Below are 24,228 nucleotides of genomic sequence, written 5' to 3'. Positions count from 1 at the left end.
CACAGTCATTGATCACGCCCCTGTAAGGCTTCATTCAGACGTCCGGATGCGTTTTGCGGATCCGATCCATCTATCAGTGCATCCGTAAAAATCATGCGGACATCTGAATGGAGCTTTACAGGGGGGTAATCAATGACAAGGGGGTGATCAGGGAGTCTATATGGGGTGATCACCACAGTCATTGATCATGCCCCTGTAAGGCTTCATTCAGACGTCCGGATGCGTTTTGCGGATCGGATCCATCTATCGGTGCATCCGTAAAAATCATGCGGACATCTGAATGGAGCTTTACAGGGGGGTAATCAATGACAGGGGGGTGATCACCACAGTCATTGATCATGCCCCTGTAAGGCTTCATTCAGACGACCGGATGCGTTTTGCGGATCCGATCCATGTATCAGTGCATCCGTAAAAATCATGCGGACATCTGAATGGAGCTTTACAGGGGGGTGATCAGGGAGTCTATATGGGGTAATCACCACAGTCATTGATCATGCCCCTGTAAGGCTTCATTCAGACGTCCGGATGCGTTTTGCGGATCCGATCCATCTATCAGTGCATCCGTAAAAATCATGCGGACATCTGAATGGAGCTTTACAGGGGGGTAATCAATGACAGGGGGGTAATCAATGACAGGGGGGTGATCAGGGAGTCTATATGGGGTGATCACCACAGTCATTGATCATGCCCCTGTAAGGCTTCATTCAGACGTCCGGATGCGTTTTGCGGATCCGATCCATCTATCAGTGCATCCGTAAAAATCATGCGGACATCTGAATGGAGCTTTACAGGGGGGTAATCAATGACAGGGGGGTGATCACCACAGTCATTGATCATGCCCCTGTAAGGCTTCATTCAGACGACCGGATGCGTTTTGCGGATCCGATCCATGTATCAGTGCATCCGTAAAAATCATGCGGACATCTGAATGGAGCTTTACAGGGGGGTAATCAATGACAGGGGGGTAATCAATGACAGGGGGGTGATCAGGGAGTCTATATGGGGTGATCACCACAGTCATTGATCATGCCCCTGTAAGGCTTCATTCAGACGTCCGGATGCGTTTTGCGGATCCGATCCATCTATCAGTGGATCCGTAAAAATCATGCGGACGTCTGAATGGAGCTTTACAGGGGGTTGATCAATGACAGGGGGGTAATCAATGACAGGGGGGTGATCAGGGAGTCTATATGGGGTGATCAGGGGTGATTAGGGGTGATCAGGGGCTAATAAGGGGTTAATAAGTGATGGGGGGGGGTGTAGTGTAGTGTAGTGGTGCTTGGTGCTACTTTACTGAGCTACCTGTGTCCTCTGGTGGTCGATCCAAACAAAGGGGACCACCAGAGGACCAGGTAGCAGGTATATTAGACGCTGTTATCAAAACAGCGTCTAATATACCTGTTAGGGGTTAAAAAAAACACATCTCCAGCCTGCCAGCGAACGATCGCCGCTGGCAGGCTGGAGATCAACTCTCTTACCTTCCGTTCCTGTGAGCGCGCGCGCCTGTGTGCGCGCGTTCACAGGAAATCTCGCGTCTCGCGAGATGACGCGTATATGCGTGACTGTGCGCAGCGCTGCCACCTCCGGAACGCGATCCTGCGTTAGGCGGTCCGGAGGTGGTTAAAGTAATGATGGCCACTTGTTTTTCTTTACTTAGCTGCTTTTTTCTTGCCATAATACAAATTCTAACAGTCTATTCAGTAGGACTATCAGCTGTGTATCCACCTGACTTCTCCTCAACGCCACTGATGGTCCTAACCCAATTTAAGGCAAGAAATCCCACTTATTAAACCTGACAGGGCACACCTATGAAGTGAAAACCATTTCAGGGGACTACCTCTTGAAACTCATCAAGAGAATGCCAAGAGTGTGCAAAGCAGTAATCAAAGCAAAAGGTGGCTACTTTGAAGAACCTAGAATATGACATTTTTTCAGTTGTTTCACACTTGTTTGTTATGTATATAATTCCACATGTGTTAATTCATAGTTTTGATGCCTTCAGTGTGAATCTACAATTTTCATAGTCATGAAAATAAAGAAAACTCTTTGAATGAGAAGGTGAGTCCAAACTTTTGGTCTGTACTGTAACTATATCACATATATTCCTCCCAACCACACCATACACATATATGCTTAGCTTAGCCAAGCATGCAAGTGTTCTGAATGGTAAGAGTAGAGTAAACCATTGCCAAATTGCTTTGACATTGAAATATTGTCCCTGGGAACAAAAAGATGTTATGGCACTGGGTGTGGAACCACTGTGTCCACTAACTGCTTTGACTTTGGGCTAAACCTGATGGTGCTATTCTGGTGGTCATCTGGTATTCACCCTTTATGTATAGGAATCTGGACTTTCCTACAGAGGAGTCATTAGACTGCTACCTCTTGAAGTAGTTCTGGTGTGGTATATTGCTGACTCATGGTAGTTAGAAACGACTGCACAAAGCACCAGGGGAACAAGCAAACTCAACTCAATAACAGGCCACGGTCAGGGTAGGCAGAGTTTGTGCAAATCTGTGAAACACTCCAATGATCTGGGTAGGTAACATAGGATCAGTGTGGTGAACAGACAGAGTTCAGGTCAAGATGCAGAGGGTCAGAATCCAGGAAACAGGAAGATGTTGGTATACTGGCAGACAAGCAGATTATAGTTTTTATAAGCTTTAGCAAGAGAGACCTAGCAAAATCTGTAGAGACCAATTGCTCAGGTACGACGGTGAGGTCAGCAGCTCAGTTGCTATGTATAGGAGAGTTGGTTATCGTGTTAGCGGGTGAGCACAGGATAAAAAAGGAAATGTACCTGTAACGGATCTCCTGGCACCCCGACCGGGTACCTCCATTGATAGGTGCTCCTAGTGCTTCCCGAGGACTCCAAGCACTCCACTTGACACCGTAAGCGATGCAGACCCTACGAACCGCCGAAGCTTGGTTGAGGTCTCACCGTCTCCTACCCACCCTGGACCTATGACAAGGCTCCAGGTTCCAGTGGGTGAACCTCTCCTTAATCCAGAGACCAGGAACAGCTCTTACAAGAGCTAGTAGTTATGCCAGGGGAGTATAGAAAATCTTCAACGTATAGCAATCCCCCAGCTGTCGATCAGTTACCCAAACACCAGCTTCAACTTGGTAAAGGGTAAAAACAGGAACTCTTTATTGAGGGCTACAGCCCTTATTTATGCAGGTCCCCATCTGGTGGACACTCCCCTAGGGGACCAGATGGAAGACTGTGACACAGGACAGATATGCAGCAATTCAGGATACACAGACACAATACATCCCCACAATGCATCATGGTTTCCTCCTCTCTGCCCTGGAGACACCCGAGGAGTAATTCAATTATCTCTCAGGACAAAGGGAAATCGCCAATACACATGTGGGGACAACAGGACAGAAATCACCATTTAAACATACAATGTCACAACCCTTACAGTAAACACAGACATTTAACATATCCCTAGATAGCTCAAGTCTGAGTGCATATTATTAGGTGAATGGCACTCAGACTACACGAATACAATAAAATTAGCTATCTGGGTACCCTCACATAACATACAATACAATTCCAAAGACATATATGTCTGTCACACAACTCAAAACCCCATATATCCCCATAATGTATACATCCATGGTTAGCTCTGATCTGGGTGAACAACATATCCAAAAATCACCCAGATCCGAGCAGGGGTTCCCGAATTCCATGGAAGTCACATTTGGCCGACCTCAAGCATGGCTTTCCTGCCCAAAACAGTTCCACAGATTTAAGCTGTGCGGCCGGTCTGTCTTCTCCTTTAAAGTTAGTATGGGCCATAATCCTGAGGCAAGAGGCTGGTAGCCAGGCCCCTCCAAAACCCAGTGGCGAGGTTGGTTTCGCCACAGTACCCCTGCAGTGTTTCAGGGAAAAGGCCCTCTAGTAAACACATAGGAAGAGGCCTTATAGCCACGTCGCGGCCTGAAATCTGGGACACAGGAGTCAGGTGGCCAAGCAGAAGCTAAATGATAGATGCAACTGCTGTGCCCATCCTACATAACGAGATGTTGCGGGCCACGCAGTGCCACCATGACAATGTTGAAATTTAATATACACAATCAGTTTTTTTATCAACATCTATCAACATTAAACAATTCTCTAATACCGTACACATTACATGCTATTTTACTACTTCAGTTAAATGCATTAAGCCTTCTATTGCCTCCAAAGGCTCACATTTTTTAGTGGTCATAGACATTATATTTATATTTGATATTGAAGCAGCTGATTTTGGTGAGACTGGCTGACGTTTTTTCTAATGTGTAAAACCACCTTAAATATAAGACTTTGGAGGTAATATAAGGCGTAATTCATTATATTGCAGAAGGGAAATTGTTTTTTTAAACCATTTCTTTTATCATCAGTCAAGTATAGTAATAAATCAGTGTAAGTTAGAAAATTTATATATACGCATCAAATATCAAATGCTGGGCATTTGTTTTTATACCCCCTAAAAACATTTATGTGAGCAAGATTACATTCCTATAAAAAAAAGTTACTAGTATTATCAGAACAATGGATGAAACACCTCAGAGCACAGACCTCAACATCTTTGTTTGAGATTACTTGAAAAATAGGAAGCAGAAATGCAATCTATTTTGTAAGACTAAACTGCAAGTGCTTACAAACGTCCTTGGCAAATATTTTAATGATTTTCATTGCATAACTAAAATCAAGTCTCCCAAAAAGAACAGAAGTGGTGATAGGGGCTAGATACTTAGAATCTGCATTAAATTTGATGAACAGGTTTTGGAGCATCCCATCAACATGTTTCCTAGAAAGCTGCACGTACCTGCCATTGATACCCATTGATTCAAATTTAATAAAAACATAGATTGCACAATATGCCTTAAAAAATTTGAAATGGAAAGCATATTAAACAATGTTTCTTAGGGTCTTATTTACACATTAGTGTCCAATGGAGGCCCATGAAAACAAATTAGGGGAGATTTATCAAACTGGTGTAAAGTAGAACAGGCTTAGCTGCCCATAACAACCAATCAGATTCCTCCTTTCATTTTCCAAAGGAGCTGTGATATGAAATGAAAAGTCAAATCTGATTGGTTGCTATGGGCAACTAAGCCAGTTCTACTTTACAGCAGTTTGATAAATCTTTCCCATTGTGCTCATACATGAATGTGTCTATGAAGTGTCTGGTGTTGGTCTGTTTTTTGCCCTCTGTGTGCCATTTGCTTCCCGTGCTAGGCTGAAAAAGGTATTTCCAGAGCACTTCCTAGTAATGGCCTATAAAATATGGAAGGAACATGGATGTCATAAATGTTCTGTCTGCGGTTTTCACTGACCTATGGATGTTTATGTTCATGTTTGGGCCTTAATATGGAGTGCTTGTATTTATGTTTTTTATGTTGACCCATGGTCAGAAAAAAAATAAAAATGTGTGAATAAACAATTTAACATAAATGTATATACAGGTGAAACTCCAAAAATTAGAATATCATGCAAAAGTCTATTTATTTCAGTAATGCAAATTAAAAGGAATTGCATTAATGCAGCTTAAAATTAGAATTTTTTGTGAAAAGGTTCAATATTCTAGGCTCAAAGTGTGACACTCTATGAAGCTAATTAATCCTTGCCCCCTGAGAAAATGTACCTCAAAATTGTGTCTTTGGGGTTTCATAAGCTGTAAGCCATAATCATCCAAATTATAACAAATAAAAGCTTGGAACATCTCGCTTTGCATGTAATGAGTCTATCACATATGTTAGTTTCACCATTTAAGTTGCAATACTGAAATAAATGAACTTTGCACAATATTCAAATTTTTCAAGTTTCACCTGTATGTTCTGTTGATCACAGACAGCACACATTCATGAGTCATTGCTGATTGAACAATACCTAATATAGTTGAAGTGAAAATATAGCGATATATCACCAAACATATGCCTAAAGTACATATGAGGGTCTAAGAGCTGTTATGAAGCAGATGTGGATACACTGTGTCTACTGAACATATTTGACTTGGGTTTACACCTAAGAGCATTACCTAAGTGCCCCCCCTGGCATCACCATTTAAACCTTATATAGGGATCTGTACTACACTGCAGGGCAACCATCAGGCCACTGGACTGCTGACCAACAGGGATAAAGAGACACAAGTGCAGAACACAAAGGGAAAAGGCGAAACCATAGTCAGGGACAAGCCAAGGTCAGAACAGGAAGAGATTGTGTAATCCAAAATGATTTTGAAGATCAGGGCAGGCAGATCAGGGTCAGTACAGAGATTAGACAGATGTCAGATTAGGCAGTTTAGGGTAAAATCCGGAGTTAGGTAGAAATCGGTAAATGGGAGAGTGAAACAAGATAAATAGTGTACCTTTTGCAGGAATCTAGAGAACTAGAACCTTTTTCTAAGACACCCTTGCATAGAAGAAGGTCCCTTAAGTACTACAAGGTAGCCAGCTATTGGTTGGATAAGATTAGGATGCATGCACTGGCCCTTCAGGAGCTGAAGGGAGCATGCACATGCCCTACATGCAGGCCAGGCATCAGTTTGTGTAGAATGGCTGGAGCTTCTCTGCTTTAGTGACCTGCCGGGTAGAAAGAACAGATGTCAGCAGGTCTAAACCGCTGAAGACTAGAAGAGGAGAAACTAGTGTGCAAAGTGGCAGCCATGCCCACCAGGGAGAGTGTAACAGCCGTGACCATGTACCATAGCAATAACAAGAGCATTGGAGTATTTGTTAATAAAAAAAAAAGAAGTACAATGATAAATAATTAGTAAAGAAAGTCAAGAACTAGAATATTCTCTGGAATATATGTAAATATGTACACACAGGCATTTCTTATTTGAAAAAGAGAAGCAAATAACCTGATTCATACAGTAGTTAGTTGTTTATGCACCTATCCTTAACTTACCTATTCCTTTGAAATATAATTTGTAACCACTTCCTGCTGAGAACTCAGACCCATTTAGACTAATGATAGCACAATAATTAGTTTGTAGAAAAGGAACACATCTAAACTTACTGCACTGATGGCTAAATAATGTCTTTTGGTAATAAGGTCATTTGCCAAGGGATGTAAAAACTAAAAGCTATTTTCTTTCAGCCAAAATAACAATAACATATTGCAGATTTAAGCATCTTAATATTTTTATGAAATTGTCAACATTTTCATTGATGCATGCTGTAGAGTGGGCCCATAAATATGGTAAGCAAGTATAGAAAGTTGTCTACTTTTTTGGAAAGACATTCTTTGTGAGAGTAGCTGTACATTCTCACATGGATTGTCTAAGCATCTGCATATCTGTTTCTTAAAAGTAGGCATGTTTTTAAGCTCATAATTGACTCTTACCAAAAATGTATAAAAAAGTCTAAGCATCAGGTGTAATAGAAGAAATCCAGAGCAACATTTTCATTGGATGGAGTCTAGGTACCAAACAAACTAGGTATACAAGTTTATTAATGGGAATCTGTCACCTTGTTTGAGCATATTAAGGTGTTACTACTGCCATGTACAATAAAATACCTTATTTCTTGCTGTAGTCTTCATTTTTTGTTTCATGGTTTCAGTAGCAATAAGATCCACTTTTTATGTTTTGCAAATGAGTGTCCAAGGTGCCCAGAGGGGCGTTATTATCCTTCTCTGGAGCCCAGTAATTCCCCCGTACAGTGCCCAGCCCGCCTTCCTTTAGAGCCCAAGCACGCCTCTTCCAGCATAAGTAACTGCCCACACCTGAACTCCCTGCCACCGCACCCCTGCGCTATGTGAAATCTCACGCAGGCGCAGTACCTTGGACTGCCTGCGCAATGTAGAAGCTCCTGAGGGCAACAGCTTCAAATGTGTCACTGGGCATGCGCCAAACCCAGTGACAAATTTAAAGCTATTGCCCTCAGAAGCTTCTACATCGCGCAGGAAGTCCACGGTACTGCGCCTGCGTGAGATTTCACATAGCAGAGGGGGGCGGCGGCAAAGAGTTTGGGTGTGGGCAGTTACTTATGCTGGAAGAGGCATGCTTGGGCTCTAAAGGAAGGTGGGCTGGGCAAGCCACGTGACAGATTCCATTTAATATGTGTATAATTATAAAGTTTCTGGGTTTAAAACACCTTCTTCATCAGAGAATAGAATAGATCTAAAATGACTAGTGCATCTACATAAAATTAGCACCAATGGGCAATTTCATATGGCGATTAGTGATGAGCGGCAGGGGTCATATTCGAATTCGCGATATTTCGCGAATATTTTGTAGAATATTCGTTGAATATTCGCAAATTCGAATATTCGTTATATTCTACGTTTTTTTTACTCGAAAAATCGGCAAGGTAATGACTGTGTAATATGCGAATTTTCGTCATGCAAATTTTAATTTTTTTCAACTTACAACTATTAGACAAAGAAGATTATAGCACTATATTAGCTAAATTGCTCTATATTTGGGTTTTTTCGAATATTTGCTATATTGCTATAACTTTGTTTTTTTGAATATTCATAATATTCTAAAACAAGAATATATAGCAATATAGTGAATATTCGGAAAAAAAAAAGAATTTAGAGCAATTTAGCTAATATAGTGCTTTAATCTTTTTTTTTATAGTTGTAATTTTTTTCCAATCTGGACTTCAGATGAGAAAAAAATTACAACTATTAGACAAAGAAGATTATAGCACTATATTAGCTAAATTGCTCTAAATTCGTTTTTTTTCGAATATTCACTATATTGCTATATATTCTTGTTTTAGAATATTACGAATATTCGAAAAAACGTTATAGCAATATATATATAGCAAGTTATAGCAATATAGAAAATATTCGGAAAAAAGAACGATTATAGAGCAATTTAGCTAATATAGTGCTATAATCTTCTTTGTCTAATAGTTGTAAGTTGAAAAAAATCGCAATAAAAATTCGAAAATTTGCAAACAACACTACTCCTAAAGTCAAATATACTGCAGCCTTCTCATTGGCCCACAAGCTAGAAGCAGGGAGGGATCATGTGTACTGATTTAAAAAAAAATCGAATATTCAAAATTACGAATATATATCACTATATTCGAAATATTCGTGAATTTTCGAAGTACCTATATTCACAATAAAAATTCGAAATTCGAATATTCGTGATCAACACTAATGGCTATGTTAGATCTCATAAAATGGTGCCATGCAAAGTGCCTACGGCTCAACAGAGACTCCATCATTGTACAGGATCTCTACACATCATCCTATCATGCATATAAAATCTAAAGGGGTTTCATTAAATAGGATAAATAGGATTAAATAGCATAATTAAGTCTTGTAAGAAGCCAGTAAACTATTTTATACGTTATAGTAGTGGCTAGAGACAGAAGTGTCAAAAACCTGAAATTTTACAATATGTAGGGCATGGTATTAATCACCATTTTATCAACAAACTATAGAGAAATACTAAAATACATAGAGCTATACAAAAGTACCACACATCGACACATAGTCAGAAAGATGGACTTGTACTCCACACGCCATCTTAAGAGCGAGACGTTATAAATTACTGATCGTCCATTTACAGTTAGAGATGAGCGAATTGATTCAAAAAAAATATTCATTATGAATTTAAAAACATTCTACAGCATCTGAAACTTTTGTGATTTGTTTCAGATGAATTATTCAACATGGCGGCCATCATTTTATAGGTAAAACGATAGGGAAAATGGATCTGCCACAAAAAAGGATACTTTGTAAAAAAATGAAAATTTGAGATCATATAGTGCATGACAACCTCTAACAAAGCTAGAACCAGCCCTGTACCTCACATTTATTCAGGTCTCCTCATTCATTGATCTGTAAGATTAATATCTGTTTTTCTGCTATAGCTAAGGAGGCATGTCTTAACTCTCCCTATCATAGCTCAGGAGGCAATTGAATTTTTTTTATTATAAGCAATTAGAAAAGTATTCAGATCCAGGTGCTGATTTGAAAACTGTAGAATATTTTTCATGGGACAACCACTTTATTTTAAAATTTGTAACAAAGCCACAAGTGAGTGAAGATAATGTCCTCACCAACCGCCACATAAAAGGGTTGTGCAGCGATTTACATTTATGACCTGTCCGCAGGATAGGTCTTTAATATATGATTGGTGGGGTCCAGCACCTGGCAGCCCCCACCCCAATCAGCTGTTTTAAGAGGTGCTAGCACTCCATGCGAGTGCAGCTTTCTGTTCATTTCACAGCATTTCATCTTGTAAGTGCAGTGTAATGGTGAGTATTTGCTCCATTCACCTGAACGGAGTGAGTATTTATAATTACACTATGCGGCTGCGTCATAGGAGACAACGTGTAATGTAATGAACAGGAACCGGCGCTCACATAGAGCGTTGCCTCTTCCTAAAACAGCTGATTGGCGGGGTACTGCCGCTCAGTTTAAATTAGTGCCCAACTCCACAAAGTCTAAAAATTGGTGTCTGATGAACAAGAATAAAACTTTGAAGTTTATAAATGAGTTTTAATTGATAAGAATTAAAAATTTAGAGTTTTATACTTGTTAATCAGCCACTAATTTGTAGACTTTGTGGTAGATTCCATTTTTAATCTAAAATAATTGACAGTGCAGTGTGTTTTTACACAGGCTTTTAACACAAGCAACAATCATTTTACCCATAGCTATATATGTCACTGTCACACTGAAATTACTAATATTTTCCAGGTGTTAAGGAACTTGAAAGGGGTTGGATACTGTCCTAGATGACCATAGAGTGTTAAACTGTACAGGACTCTTAAGAGCATTTGGGACACTTTCAATTAGAGTGGAATTTGACCCAAACTGAATTTGATGACTGATGTGTGTGAATTAGTGTTGAGCAAAGCATTTGAAGCTTAATTCGGTCTGAAGTTTAGGAAAACTTTGATTCGCAATGAATCCAAATTTTGTCTCGCTTCGTGGGAACAAATCAGGTTTTTCTAAAATTGCGGCTGCACGTGTTACAAAGTGAAACTAAGTGTACAGGAGACAAGCCTGGGAACACAAGATCACCCATAATGCCGTGCAGCCAGCTAATCCACAGGTAGCCATCCCCTCTGATGTCACAGCCCTATAACCCCCTCATCCAGCGCAGATGTCCTGTGAGCTGATCATAGTGAGAGACATGGCAAGTGCTCATGCGCTAGGGATAGTGTTGCTGAAAATGATTGATAGAAGAATATTGGAGAGGGAGAGTGTAGGGAGAGTGCATGGAGACCTATTCTGTGTCAGATTTATTTATTTTTTCCTACATTTACTTATTCCTACATCAGCCATAAACTATGATATGTAATACAATACCAATAAGAGGGAAGCCTTAATTATTCCACTACCAGCATGCCAGCCAATACCATCCAGTCTGCACCCCTTAGCGGGAGCTCAGTGTTAGTGATGACCACCCTCATCTTTTGCTGGCTTTACTTCTTCTAAATCATCCTTCAAGTGTCCATGTCCTAGAAAAGTCAGCAAGATGTAGAGAGAGGAGGAGCTGGATGTTCCTGAAAACATATCTCATCTATATTAGATGATGTGAAAAAGGAGGAAAGGCAGAAGGCAGAAGAAGGGCTCCCACCTGTAGTGTAGGAGAACGCTGGGGTTGGAGAAGTGAGTATAGCCCCTATTTAGAGGTGCATTAAAGGTGCCATGGGGCCATTAACAATGAAGAAAGACTATGCAGTGCAGTCTTCATTATTAAATGAAAGGCAGCTGTGGGCTAATTGGCCGTGCTGTTCTTCACCGCAACATGGCTGAAACCCGCCCACAGCATGACTGATCTATGTGGGTGCACCCTAAGGCAGAGTAGCCTGGATATGATTTATAGCGATTTGTGATTTATTAATTCATAACGAATCACATTTCTTGTCAAACTTTGGCAAACCTGCCAAATTTTTCAAAACTTCACTCATTTCTAGTGTGAATCGGACACAAAGCAAATTTCAAGAAATTAGCTTTTCTCTGTTTACTGTACAGTAGTGGCCAAAAGTTTTGAGAATTACATAAATATTGGAAATTTGAAAAGTTGCTGCTTAAGGTTTTATAATAGCAATTTGCATATACTCCAGAATGTTATGAAGAGTGATCAGATGAATTGCATAGTCCTTCTTTGCCATTAAAATTAACTTAATCCCAAAAAAAACTTTCCACTGCATTTCATTGCTGTCATTAAAGGACCTGCTGAGATCATTTCAGTAATCGTCTTGTTAACTGAGGTGAGAATGTTGACGGGCACAAGGCTGGAGATCATTATGTCAGGCTGATTGGGGTAAAATGGCAGACTTGACATGTTAAAAGGAGGGTGATGCTTGAAATCATTGTTCTTCCATTGTTAACCATGGTGACCTGCAAAGAAACGCTTGCAGCCATCATTGCGTTGCATAAAAATGGCTTCACACGCATGGATATTGTGGCTACTAAGATTGCACCTCAATCAACAATTTATAGGATCATCAAGAACTTCAAGGAAAGAGGTTCAATTCTTGTTAAGAAGGCTTCAGGGCGTCCAAGAAAGTCCAGCAAGCGCCAGGATTGTCTCCTAAAGAGGATTCAGCTGCGGGATCGGAGTGCCAACAGTGCAGAGCTTGCTCAGGAATGGCAGCAGGCAGGTGTGAGCGCATCTGCTCGCACAGTGAGGCGAAGACTTTTGGAAGATGGCCTTGTGTCAAGAAGGACAGCAAAGAAGCCACTTCTCTCCAAAAAAAACATCAGGGACAGATTGATCTTCTGCAGAAAGTATGGTGAATGGACTGCTGAGGACTGGGGCAAAGTCATATTCTCCGATGAAGCCTCTTTCCGATTATTTCGGGCATCTGGAAAAAGGCTTGTCCGGAGAAGAAAAGGTGAGCGCTACCATCAGTCCTGTGTCATGCCAACAGTAAAGCATCCTGAGACCATTAATTTGTGGGGTTGCTTCTCATCCAAGGGAGTGGGCTCACTCACAATTTTGCCCAAAAACACAGCCATGAATAAAGAATGGTACCAAAACACCCTCCAACAGCAACTTCTTCCAACAATCCAACAACAGTTTAGTGAAGAACAATGCATTTTCCAGCACGATGGAGCACCGTGTCATAAGGCAAAAGTGATAACTAAGTGGCTCGGGGACCAAAACGTTGACATTTTGGGTCCATGGCCTGGAAACTCCCCAGATCCCATTGAGAACTTGTGGTCAATCCTCAAGACGCGGGTGGACAAACAAAAACGCACTAATTCTGACAAACTCCAAGAAGTGATTATGAAAGAATGGGTTGCTATCAGTCAGGAATTGGCCCAGAAGTTGATTGAGAGCATGCCCAGTCGAATTGCAGAGGTCCTGAAAAAGAAGGGCAAACACTGCAAATACTGACTCTTTGCATAAATGTCATGTAATTATTGATAAAAGCCTTTGAAACGTATGAAGTGTGTGTAATTATATTTCACTACATCACAGAAACAACTGAAACAAAGATCTAAAAGCAGTTTAGCAGCAAACTTTGTGAAAACTAATATTTGTGTCATTCTCAAAACTTTTGGCCACGACTGTACAGGGTGGGCCATTTATATGGATACACCTTAATAAAATGGGAATGGTTGGTGATATTAACTTCCTGTTTGTGGCACATTAGTATATGTGAGGGGGGAAACTTTTCAAGATGGGTGGTGAACATGGCGGCCATTTTGAAGTCGGCCATTTTGAATCCAACTTTTGTTTTTTCAATAGGAAGAGGGTCATGTGACACATCAAACTTAATGGGAATTTCGCAAGAAAAACAATGGTGTGCTTGGTTTTAACGTAACTTTATTCTTTCATGAGTTATTTACAAGTTTCTGACCACTTATAAAATGTGTTCAATGTGCTGCCCATTGTGTTGGATTGTCAATGCAACCCTCTTCTCCCACTCTTCACACACTGATAGCAACACCGCAGGAGAAATGCTAGCACAGGCTTCCAGTATCCGTAGTTTCAGGTGCTGCACATCTCGTATCTTCACAGCATAGACGATTGCCTTCAGATGATACGAGATGTGCAGCACCTGAAACTACGGATACTGGAAGCCTGTGCTAGCATTTCTCCTGCGGTGTTGCTATCAGTGTGTGAAGAGTGAGAGAAAAGGGTTGCATTGACAATTCAACACAATGGGCAGCACATTGAACACATTTTGTAAGTGGTCAAAAACTTGTAAATAACTCATGAAAGAATAAAGTTACGTTAAAACCAAGCACACCATTGTTTTTCTTGTGAATTTCCCAATAAGTTTGATGTGTCAAATGACCCTCTTCCTATTGAAAAAACAAAAGTTGGATTCAAAATGGCCGACTTGAAAATGACCGCCATGGTCACCACCCATCTTGAAAAGTTTCCCCCCTCACATATACTAATGTGCCACAAACAGGAAGTTAATATCACCAACCATTCCCATTTTATTAAGGTGTATCCATATAAATGGTCCACCCTGTACATTTTAAGTAACTTCTGATTTTCTTATCTTCTACCGTTCCAGGGTTGTAGCATGTATTATAACCAAGTTATTCACAAATCTACCTCAAAGCTTCAGAGCAGAAATCCCTGAAAAGTGATTGTCCCACCGCATTTTAAAATATCATCTAAGCTTTTAGGAATGTTGATAAGCCTGTCAACTGTTTCCAAAGCATGAATAGTAATACTATACACATCAAAAGGAAAAAACGATAAGTTGCATTATAAAACAGTCATCATGTCCTAAGGACTTATGCATCAGCATAATAGAGGCAATGATGAGCTAATACAAGAGATTTTCTAAAGGTTTAGCAATCTCTTGCCACTATTTGATATGATCTGAGTGACAAGCTTCTTGTTAAATTTCACTTATAATATGCATGTGCAATTAAATAAAATGGGATTGATGGAAGTGTTGCATAGAGGCTCAGTATATATGGATGGTGGGCCTCATATTAAATTCTTAGAATAAAAGAGGTAATTCTATTATGAAATATTTTTGAATTTATTTTGAATATTACAATCATTGTTTATTTTTTCTCCTCCAGCAATTCGGTAAAATCTTAGATGTTGAAATAATTTTTAATGAGCGGGGATCAAAGGTAAGTCATTTACTTTTCCATATTTTTGAACAATTCAGATTAATTGTTGTAAAGTGTCTTAGGTTTGCTGCTGAGCTCATAGATCAGTTATTGCCATCAGATATTGTGAGCCAAAACCAGGTGCAGGTCAAAAACACAGAACAGGTGCAGATCTTTCCATTATACCTTATCTCTCTATCTACCTAATTATCTATCTCTCTATCTACCTAATATCTATCTATCTATCTATCTATCTTTATTCATTCATCCATCCATCCATCCATCCATATCTATCTATTTTCTATTGCCTTTCTATTTATCAACTATGGATCTATTTATCTACTCATCTATGGTAGTCTTGATTTCCTTGTACTGGCATGAGGTGCACCTAATTGATTAAGAGGAGGAGGACTCTTAATGAATTAGCCGCACCTCTGCCATGTTGTGCGTTAGAAACTGAAGTCTACGCTAGCCAGGGGATGGCGTAGACTTCAGCTGTAACTTAGGCCACTATCTGGTGAAAGTTATAGAAAATATTGCAGGCGACGCAAATCCCCGCCCCTCCGCTAAGCCACACTCCTTTTCTCTTCCCCTAGGAAAAGCGATAAAAAGCTAAAAAAGTCACAAATTATGGGGCACATATGGAGCAATCCAAAATTTGTGACTTGTTATGACAAAATAATGGCATAATACTGTTAGCAAATATCCCCCTCTGTCTTTCCAACAATTGTTTAGTGGTCACTTGATATTGTATAGTGCTCTAAGACAAAAGGTAGAACATTACCTTTTATATATACCGTAGGTGTCAGACCTCTGAGTCAATGTCCCTTCCCTTAGATAGCCTTTAAAGGGGTTTTCTGGAAGTTTTATACTGATGATTTATCCTCTGCATACTCGCACTTAGAATCACTTCATACTTCACTTATTTGGGCAGTCATGGGGCCAAAACTGACCAAATAACTGAAGTAACAACTCAGCCTTAAGGGTCGATGTTAGCGTCAAGAAGAAGCGCAGTCCTTTTACATAGATGTCTACAGAACCTGTTTCTATTAAACGCTTATACAAGTAGAGCCCCCCTGACAGAATGGAGAGGGTGTCTGTGGTAAGTTTGCGTTGAAGTCACTGATTAATTTGTCCTCTTTCTCTGATCTATCAGAACAATAACCCACAAAAAACGGATCCTGTCTGTGGAGCATCCGCCTTCACTTGGTCAGGATTTGGTCAGAAATCCGTCAGTATTGCTAATGCCAAAAAAAACAGGAGTAGATCTAAAACAGAGTTGACACGTGAATGTAATATTTGCATGTCTTCTGTGTTTTGTACCCACTCCTGCTTTTGGCTACCAAATCATAAGCCATTTCTGATGGGAACATACAGGCCTTACAGCTGCTACACAGACAGGATCTGTTGTGCTTCTCATTTTTCCTTCCTTCTGACAGATCAGAAGAAAGGTCAAATGAATTATAATGTCAGCCAGGCCGAAAGGCAAAAAAGTGGCCCAGTCATGTGGGGAGGGTGGGAAAACAGCATGAGTAGTCCACAGAGTGGACCTATGACATATTGATGAGGTGTGAGCAGCATGAGGAGACCACAGAGTGGCCCAATGACAGAGTGTGGAGATGGAGGCAACAGCAGCAGCAGCATCAGGAGGATATCCCAGAGTAGCAAGGTGACAAAGTGTGGAGATGGCAGCAGCAGTAGCAGGATACCACAGAGTGGCAAGGTAACAGTGTGGAAATGGCAGCAGCAGCATCCGGAGACAACAGGGTGACATGATGTGGAGATGGCAGCAGGAGGATACCACAGAGTGACAAGGTGACATAATGTGGAGATGGCAGCAGGAGGATACCACAGAGTGGCAAGGTGACATAGTGTGGAGATGGCAGCAGCAGCATCATCAGACCACAGAGTGGCAAGGTGACATAATGTGGATATAGCAGCAGCAGCAGGAGTATACCACAGAGTGGCAAGGTGACTAGAGATGGCCTTGCGGTTCGCCCGACAGTCGTTTCACGGTGAACTTTGCTCGTTTGCGGTTCACCGAATGGGCGAACTTATAGCGATGTCTGCCAGCGCCATATTCTTTTACATTGTGTAGAACTTTGACCCATTTTTAAGGACTGGTATAGGTGTGCTATCGATAGGTGTGACTTACTGAGGGGTGTAATATACTTTTAATATACTTTCTAACATAGAAAGTATATTATAGTGCATTTGTATTGTGCAGCAGTTGTGTGCGGTTCTGCTGCAATAGTGCAAGCTGCACAGAGTGCCAAAAGCTATTGGTACAAATAATTTCTACTGGTGTGATATACCAGTTGCCCCCCAAAAAAACTGATTGAAGTAGGGGTGTTATATACCAATAATATACTTTCTTTATAGAGCATTTGGGTAGTGCAGCATTTGTTTGCAGTTTTGCTGCGTTACCTCAGATACAGATAGGGCCAAACGCCATTGGAACAAATAATTTCTACTGGTGCGATATAATTTCTACTGGTGCGATATACCAGTTGCCCCCCAAAAAAACTGATTGAAGCAGGGGTGTTATATACCAATTATATACTTTCTAAATAGTGCAGTTCGGTAGTGAAGCATTTGTTTGCGGTTTTGCTGCGATACCTCAGCTACAGATAGTGAAAAACTCCATTGGAACAAATAATTTCTACTGGTGTGATATACCAGTTGCTGCCCAAAAAAATGGATAAAAAAGTGGGCTACTGTAAAATTGTTATTCAGTGACCGCATAATGTACCCCAAGCCACATAATCACAATTCTAGGCGAATCAAATTTATCCTGAAATTCGGATCGAATTCCACTTTGTGGGATTCGATTCGCTCATCTCTAATGATGGTAAAAAATAAATAAATAATCATACTTAGCTAATCCATTTGATTGCGATGAGCCGGCTGCTGCCATCTTGATTGAAGATCTAGTGCGAAATCTTACATAGCTCATGATGACATAATCACGTCGGCCAGCGTGGTGACATTATACATCACCGTGCACCGGATTTTTTTACAAGATCTTCAATGACATCATCACGGGCCAAGCGAGATTTTGCGCTAGATCTTTAATCAGACAGCTGCGGCCGGCTCATTGTGATCAAATGGAAAGAGTAGGTATGATTTTTATTTTTTTATTTTATACTGTATTACTGTCACCTATGAACATGGCATCTGAGGGGAACAATGAGGGGTACAGTAATTGCATCCACTCTTTACAAAAAAATGCGTTTTGTGACAAAGTAATTTGTCACTAAGCAATTTGTTTGTAAATTTTGGTGAAGCAGCCGGATCGAATTTTACAATACTTCGCTCATCACTCTTGAGGACCTATCCAAAGGATAAGTCATCAGTAAAAAACTTGGAAAAATCCTTCAAAAATAAACTGTTTTCTACCTCAACAATACTGGATCGGTGCTGTCTATATGTGGACTTTTCTGATTTGGCTGATAGCCCAAAATATGTGTCAAGGCTTTTTAAGAGGTCAGACTTTGATTTATAGGGTATCCACATAGACATAGTATTACAGTACGGAGCCATAGTAGTCTATCAGTCCCATATTATAGAATCGTGCCATATGCATATAATAGCGGTAAATTGGTATGGCGGCATATTGTTGTATCATGGAAGAATAGCTTTAGTTTACCGCTGTCAATAACACAGAGGTGAACATTACAGTAACATAAATCAAATATTTAACTTCCTGAAGTTTCTTGAATATTTGGTGTGTAAAATATGCAGTATTAGTAGATAAGAGGTTATGAACTGTGAGCTTAAAATAGAATTACTGCCTTCTTTACACAGATAATCAAGGGTTTTACATTTTTTTTCCTTATCCCCTAGTGATAATTACAGTTCTCATCACAGAGAATGAGTTCATGTTTGTGAATAAAAAAAATAAATATAACATTTGCTGGAATAGGTATTTTCCTGTTATTGAAGTGACGGTTGGTAATATAATCTAATATGCTCTCAAGCAATTACCCTGTGTATTGCTCCAATTTACTCTGGTGCAGGGTTTTTCTATCAAGAAAAAGAATCTCTTTACTCCAAGCCTTTGAATACATAATGTGATTTGTATATATTTTTGTTACTGATAAATGTTATACTCTAGCTTTTCTGAGCAAATTATTTTCCCATAGTTGTGCAGCAGGGACCCTAGGAGGTGAAATGTGCCATATCCCTCACTTCAGATGCAGGCTCCCCACTTGTTTCCGTTGCTTTTTTCAGAACCTAGATGAGCAATTCTAGAGCATTTATTTTTAGAATTGTATGTTATGCTATTCCTATATAATCCTTAGTAGAAGTTTATGAATGAATTGGTAGCAGTCTGCAATGAAGGTTCATCTGGGTGATGCCAGTTGGGGTGTGTCCCTGCACAGTTTGACACTGGCAGCACGGATGGGAGAGTATGAGGCTATGCAGGCTCCAGCACGCAACTGATAACACCCAGCTGGATCTTTGCTGCTGTCTGCTGGCAGGAATAATAGAAGGGTGGCATAACAAAAAATCTTAAGTCTAGATGCTGATGAATTGTTATATTATGGGGAATGCAAGTAGTTACTAACACAGACAAGTCAGAAGAGGTAACAGATCTTCTGTTGATATCCTTATGGATATTTAAATACAGTACATTGTAAGGCCTCATTCAGACGACCGTATGTGTTTTGCGGATCCGTTCTCCCGTGAAAAACCGGAACGGATGGTGATGAAGCACTTCCATATGATCCGCATTTTTGAGGAACCATAGACTTGAATGGGGCTACGGAACGTTTAATGCGGACAACTATAGGACATGTGAGTTTATTTTTGTGTATCCGCGGAACGGAACCACGGATGCGGACAGCACACGGTGTGCTGTCCGCATCTTTTCAGAGCCCATAGAAATGAATGGATCCGCATACCATCCGCAAAAATGCGGAACGGATGCGGATCCATTCATACGGTCGTGTGAATGGGCCCTAACAGTGAGCATACCCTGCTTGTCAGGAATTACTTTTAGATCTATCTATCTATCTATCTCATATCTATCTATCTATCTATCTATCTATCTATCTCATATCTATCTATCTATCTATCTATCTATCTGCTTTCCATGAACCAGAATCTGAGATAACAAGCACACAATTGCCTTTCTTCATTTTATATAACAAAACTTGTGAAGCTTTCTGAGATACTTGAATCTTTGACCAAAGCTAGTTAGGGGCATACAAGTTGAGTTTTTCACTCCATTCAATTTTTCAACCCCCTCAAAACTTCTGAAACAGAATAATTTTTTTTAAAACATTGACCTATAATGTCTAGTTACCATTATGTGTAATAGCATACAACTGACATATGTACCAAATTGATACCATGTATTAATACACTACCTTGAAATGTTTCAATGATTCATTTTGTCTGCTGTTGTCTCTTATTGTTTCTATATTCTGAATCACTAACGATTACTTGACATGAATTGTTCTATTCTATATTGCTTAATTGTGTAAACTAGTTGGGACTATTATATACTGCCTGTCCCAAAAAAAAGTTGTCACCTGGATTTAACTAAGCAAATAGGTATGAGCCTCCTATTGGATAATTACTGCATGGGTGATTATCTTTCAGTTGGCAACAAGTTATTTAACCCCAACTGGTGCAATGAGTTGCTTCTTATTTCTTAAACAACCATGTCGAAAGACACATCTCGGGGTCGTGAAAAAGATGTTAGTCTGTTTGAGAACGGTCAAATCATTGGCATGCATCAAGCAGAGTAAACCTCTAAGGAGATTGCAGAAACTACTAAAATTGGTTTAAGAACTGTCCAATGCATTATTAAAAACTGGAAGGATAGTGGGGACCCATCGTGTTCGAGGAAGAAATATGGCGGGAAACAAATCCTGAATGATCGTGATCAGCGATCACTTAAACATTTGGTGAAAACAACAGTAGATCTCAGGGCTATGTTTAATAGTGAAAGTAAGAGCATTTCCACACGCACAATGCGAAGGGAACTCAAGGTATTGGGACTGAACAGCTGTGTAGCCATAAGAAAACCACTAATCAGTGAGGCAAACCAGAAAAAAAGGCTTCAATTTGCTAGGGAGCATAAAGATTGGACTTTGGAGAAATGGAAGATGGTCATGTGGTCTGATAAGTCCAGATTTACCCTGTTCCAGAGTGATGGGTGCATCAGGGTAAGAGAAGAGGCAGATGAAGTGATGCACCCATCATGCCTAGTGCCTACTGTACAAGCCTGTGTGGGCAGTACTATGATCTGGGGTTGCTGCAGTTGGTCAGGTCTAGGTTCAGCAACAGTATGTGCTCCAAGAATGTGGTCAGCTGACTACCTGAACATTCTGAATGACCAGGTTATTCCATCAATGGATTTTTTCTTCCCTGATGGCACGGGCATATTCCAAGATGACAATGCCAGGATTCATCGGGCTTAAATTGTGAAAGAGTGGTTCAGGGAGTATGAGACATCATTTTCACACATGGATTGGCTACCACAGAGTCCAGACCTTAACCCCATTGAGAATCTTTGGGATGTGCAGGAGAAGGCTTTGCACAACAGTCAGACTCTACCATCATCAATGCAAGATCTTGGTGAAAAATGAATACAACACTGTATGGAAATAAATCTTGTGACATTGGAGATGCTTATTGGAACAATGCCACTGAAAATGTGTGCCGTAATCAAAGACTTTTTTTTGGGACAGGCAGTGTACTTGTTTGTCCACTAAGTTAATGTTTATGTCAAGTTCATTTATCCAGGTGGTATTTCCGTAACCTTTTAAAATGTTTGTTTAATTTGCTTTCATAATGTATTGATTACAAACCCAAACTCTATAAAGGAGCGTATGAGCGAAAAATTTTGTAGTGTACAGCTTATAGTGTCTCCCTTGTGTTTATCATTTAGCTTTCATAAACTCTTTAAGGCTCTATTCACACTAGTTTCGAGCCATGACATTTGTATAAAAACGACATAAAATCCATTGAGACAAAAAAGTGTAGCAGTTTTCATAGCAAATGCAATTCTCTTTCATTCTAGAAAAATAAAAACTTAAACATGGCTATGTTTTGCCAACTATTCAAAGAGCATCTGTCAGCATAAACAACCCTATTAAACAAGACATATAGCCTGGTAGAGTTGGTGAATAAGTTTGCTGAAGCATTGGGGGGCTGGCCAGAGCTCTGGGAGCTCCAGCTACTAACACCCTTATAGTTCTATTCCCTTCCCATGTACCCTAGAATTACAGGGCCCTGTCTTCATGCTCCTACAGAGTGACTCCCAGTCTTGGTGCTTGTACAGTATAATTAATCTACTGGTGCTCTCAAAGAAGTGCAGATTCCAAATGAGCAACTACTGAGACAGGGAGACACAACTCATGTGCAAGAATATGGGGCTCAGTGCTTGCTGATTTGGAACCTGCACTGCTTGGAGAGCAGCAGCAGATCCATTGCACGAGCACCAATGCATTTGCAAGAATATGGGGCTCAGCTTTTGCTCATTTGGAACCTTCACTGCTTGGAGAGCAGCAGCAGATCCATTGCATGAGCATCAAGACTGGGAGGCATAACAGAGGGTATGTCTCGCCCTGTCAATACAAGGGAACAGGGGAAGAACTAAAACTGTAGGGGTGTTAAACTGGTGCTTTGAGGGCTATGGCCAGCCTCTTGGTACTCCAAGAAGCTTATTTACATATTAATAATAAAAATTGTTTTTCTTAGGAATGGGACCACAGAAATATATAATCAGGGTATCTTTTTTGTCAGCATGATAAACCCTACCAGGATATATGCTTGGTTTAATAGGGTTGATTGATTTAATAGGGCTGATTAAGTGTCCTGAGTTTCACACATAAGGATTAGGGATCAGCAAATCGACTAAGGATGAAACACCCCAAGTCGATTCGCATAAAACTTTGTTAGAACACTGTACTGAGCGAGTGCTCTGTAAATTATTAGAATGCATTGGGTTAGATGGGTCAAAGTTATTACTTCATGAAGTCTTGCAATTAATTTCTACTGTTAAAAGTTCGGGAAAAGGTTTTTAACAGTAGAAATTAATTTTTTATGCTATTACCCGAAGTCTGTCGAGACTTTGCAAAGTAATAACTTCAGCTAATCTGAGCCAATACATTCTGAGGCTCCATTCACACGTCCGCAAAATGTGTCCGCATCCGTTCCGCAATTTTGCGGAACGGGTGCGGACCCATTCATTCTCTATGGGGACGGAATGGATGCGGACAGCACACAGTGTGCTGTTTGCAGCCGCAATTGCGGAGCGCGGCCCCGATTTTGGGTCCGCAGCTCCGCAAAAAGATAGAGCATGTCCTATTCTTGTCCGCAGCTTGCGGACAAGAATAGGCATTTCTATGGGGGTGACGGGCTGGTGTGTTGCGGACCTGCAATTTGCGGGTCCGCAACACACCACGGACATGTGAATGTAGCCTAATACTGTATGGAGCGCTTGCAGTATTCAAACAAAGTTCTATGTGAATCAACTTCGGATGTTCCATCCAAAGTTGATTCGCTCATCCCTAATAATGATATAAGGAACTTATGCATATTTAATTTATACTATTCTAATATACAAATGTTATTTCCAGTTTTATACCATGAATGGATATGAAGGGTGAATTTATAATAAATGTATTTATTTTGGAATTATGAAACATTTGTTATATGTTTGTTTCTTTGACATATATTAGCTATGTAACATTAATGCCAAAATCAACCTACCATGTTGTTACTTTTAAGGTGGTTGTCTGGAAAACTAGTTTAGATATGTCACTAAATCTAAACTATTGTACAGTCAGGTCCATAAATATTGGGACATCGAAACAATTCTAACATTTTTGGCTCTATACACCACCACAATGGATTTGAAATGAAACGAACAAGATGTGCTTTAACTGCAGACTGTCAGCTTTAATTTGAGGGTATTTACATGTAGGAGTGTAGGAATTACAACAGTTTGCATATGTGCCTCCCACTTGTTAAGGAACCAAAAGTAATGGGACATAATAATAATAATCATAATAAATCAAACTTTCACTTTTTAATACTTGGTTGCAAATCTTTTGCAGTCAATTACAGCCTGAAGTCTGGAACACATAGACATCACCAGATGCTGGGTTTCATCCCTGGTGATGCTCTGCCAGGCCTCTACTGCAACTGTCTTCAGTTCCTGCTTGTTCTTCGGGCATTCTCCCTTAAGTTTTGTC

At 40.2% G+C, this 24,228-nt stretch overlaps 1 protein-coding gene across 5 annotated transcripts in view; it reads left to right on the top strand.

Moving 5' to 3' along the window:
- Positions 1-24,228, top strand: part of RBFOX1 (RNA binding fox-1 homolog 1) — a 363,548-nt gene that overhangs the window by 109,761 nt on the left and 229,559 nt on the right. For all 5 annotated transcript variants that reach the window (XM_040440370.1, XM_040440372.1, XM_040440369.1 and 2 more), the window contains exon 4: positions 14,981-15,034. In XM_040440370.1, coding sequence (XP_040296304.1) covers positions 14,981-15,034 — 54 coding nt within the window. The remainder of the gene's footprint in view (positions 1-14,980; positions 15,035-24,228) is intronic.

Source organism: Bufo bufo, chromosome 7 (genome assembly GCF_905171765.1).
Source record: "Bufo bufo chromosome 7, aBufBuf1.1, whole genome shotgun sequence".
In the NCBI taxonomy this organism is placed as follows: domain Eukaryota; kingdom Metazoa; phylum Chordata; class Amphibia; order Anura; family Bufonidae; genus Bufo; species Bufo bufo.
The sequence above is the reverse complement of the archived record's forward strand: the minus strand, read 5'-3'. Positions and strand labels throughout refer to the sequence as shown.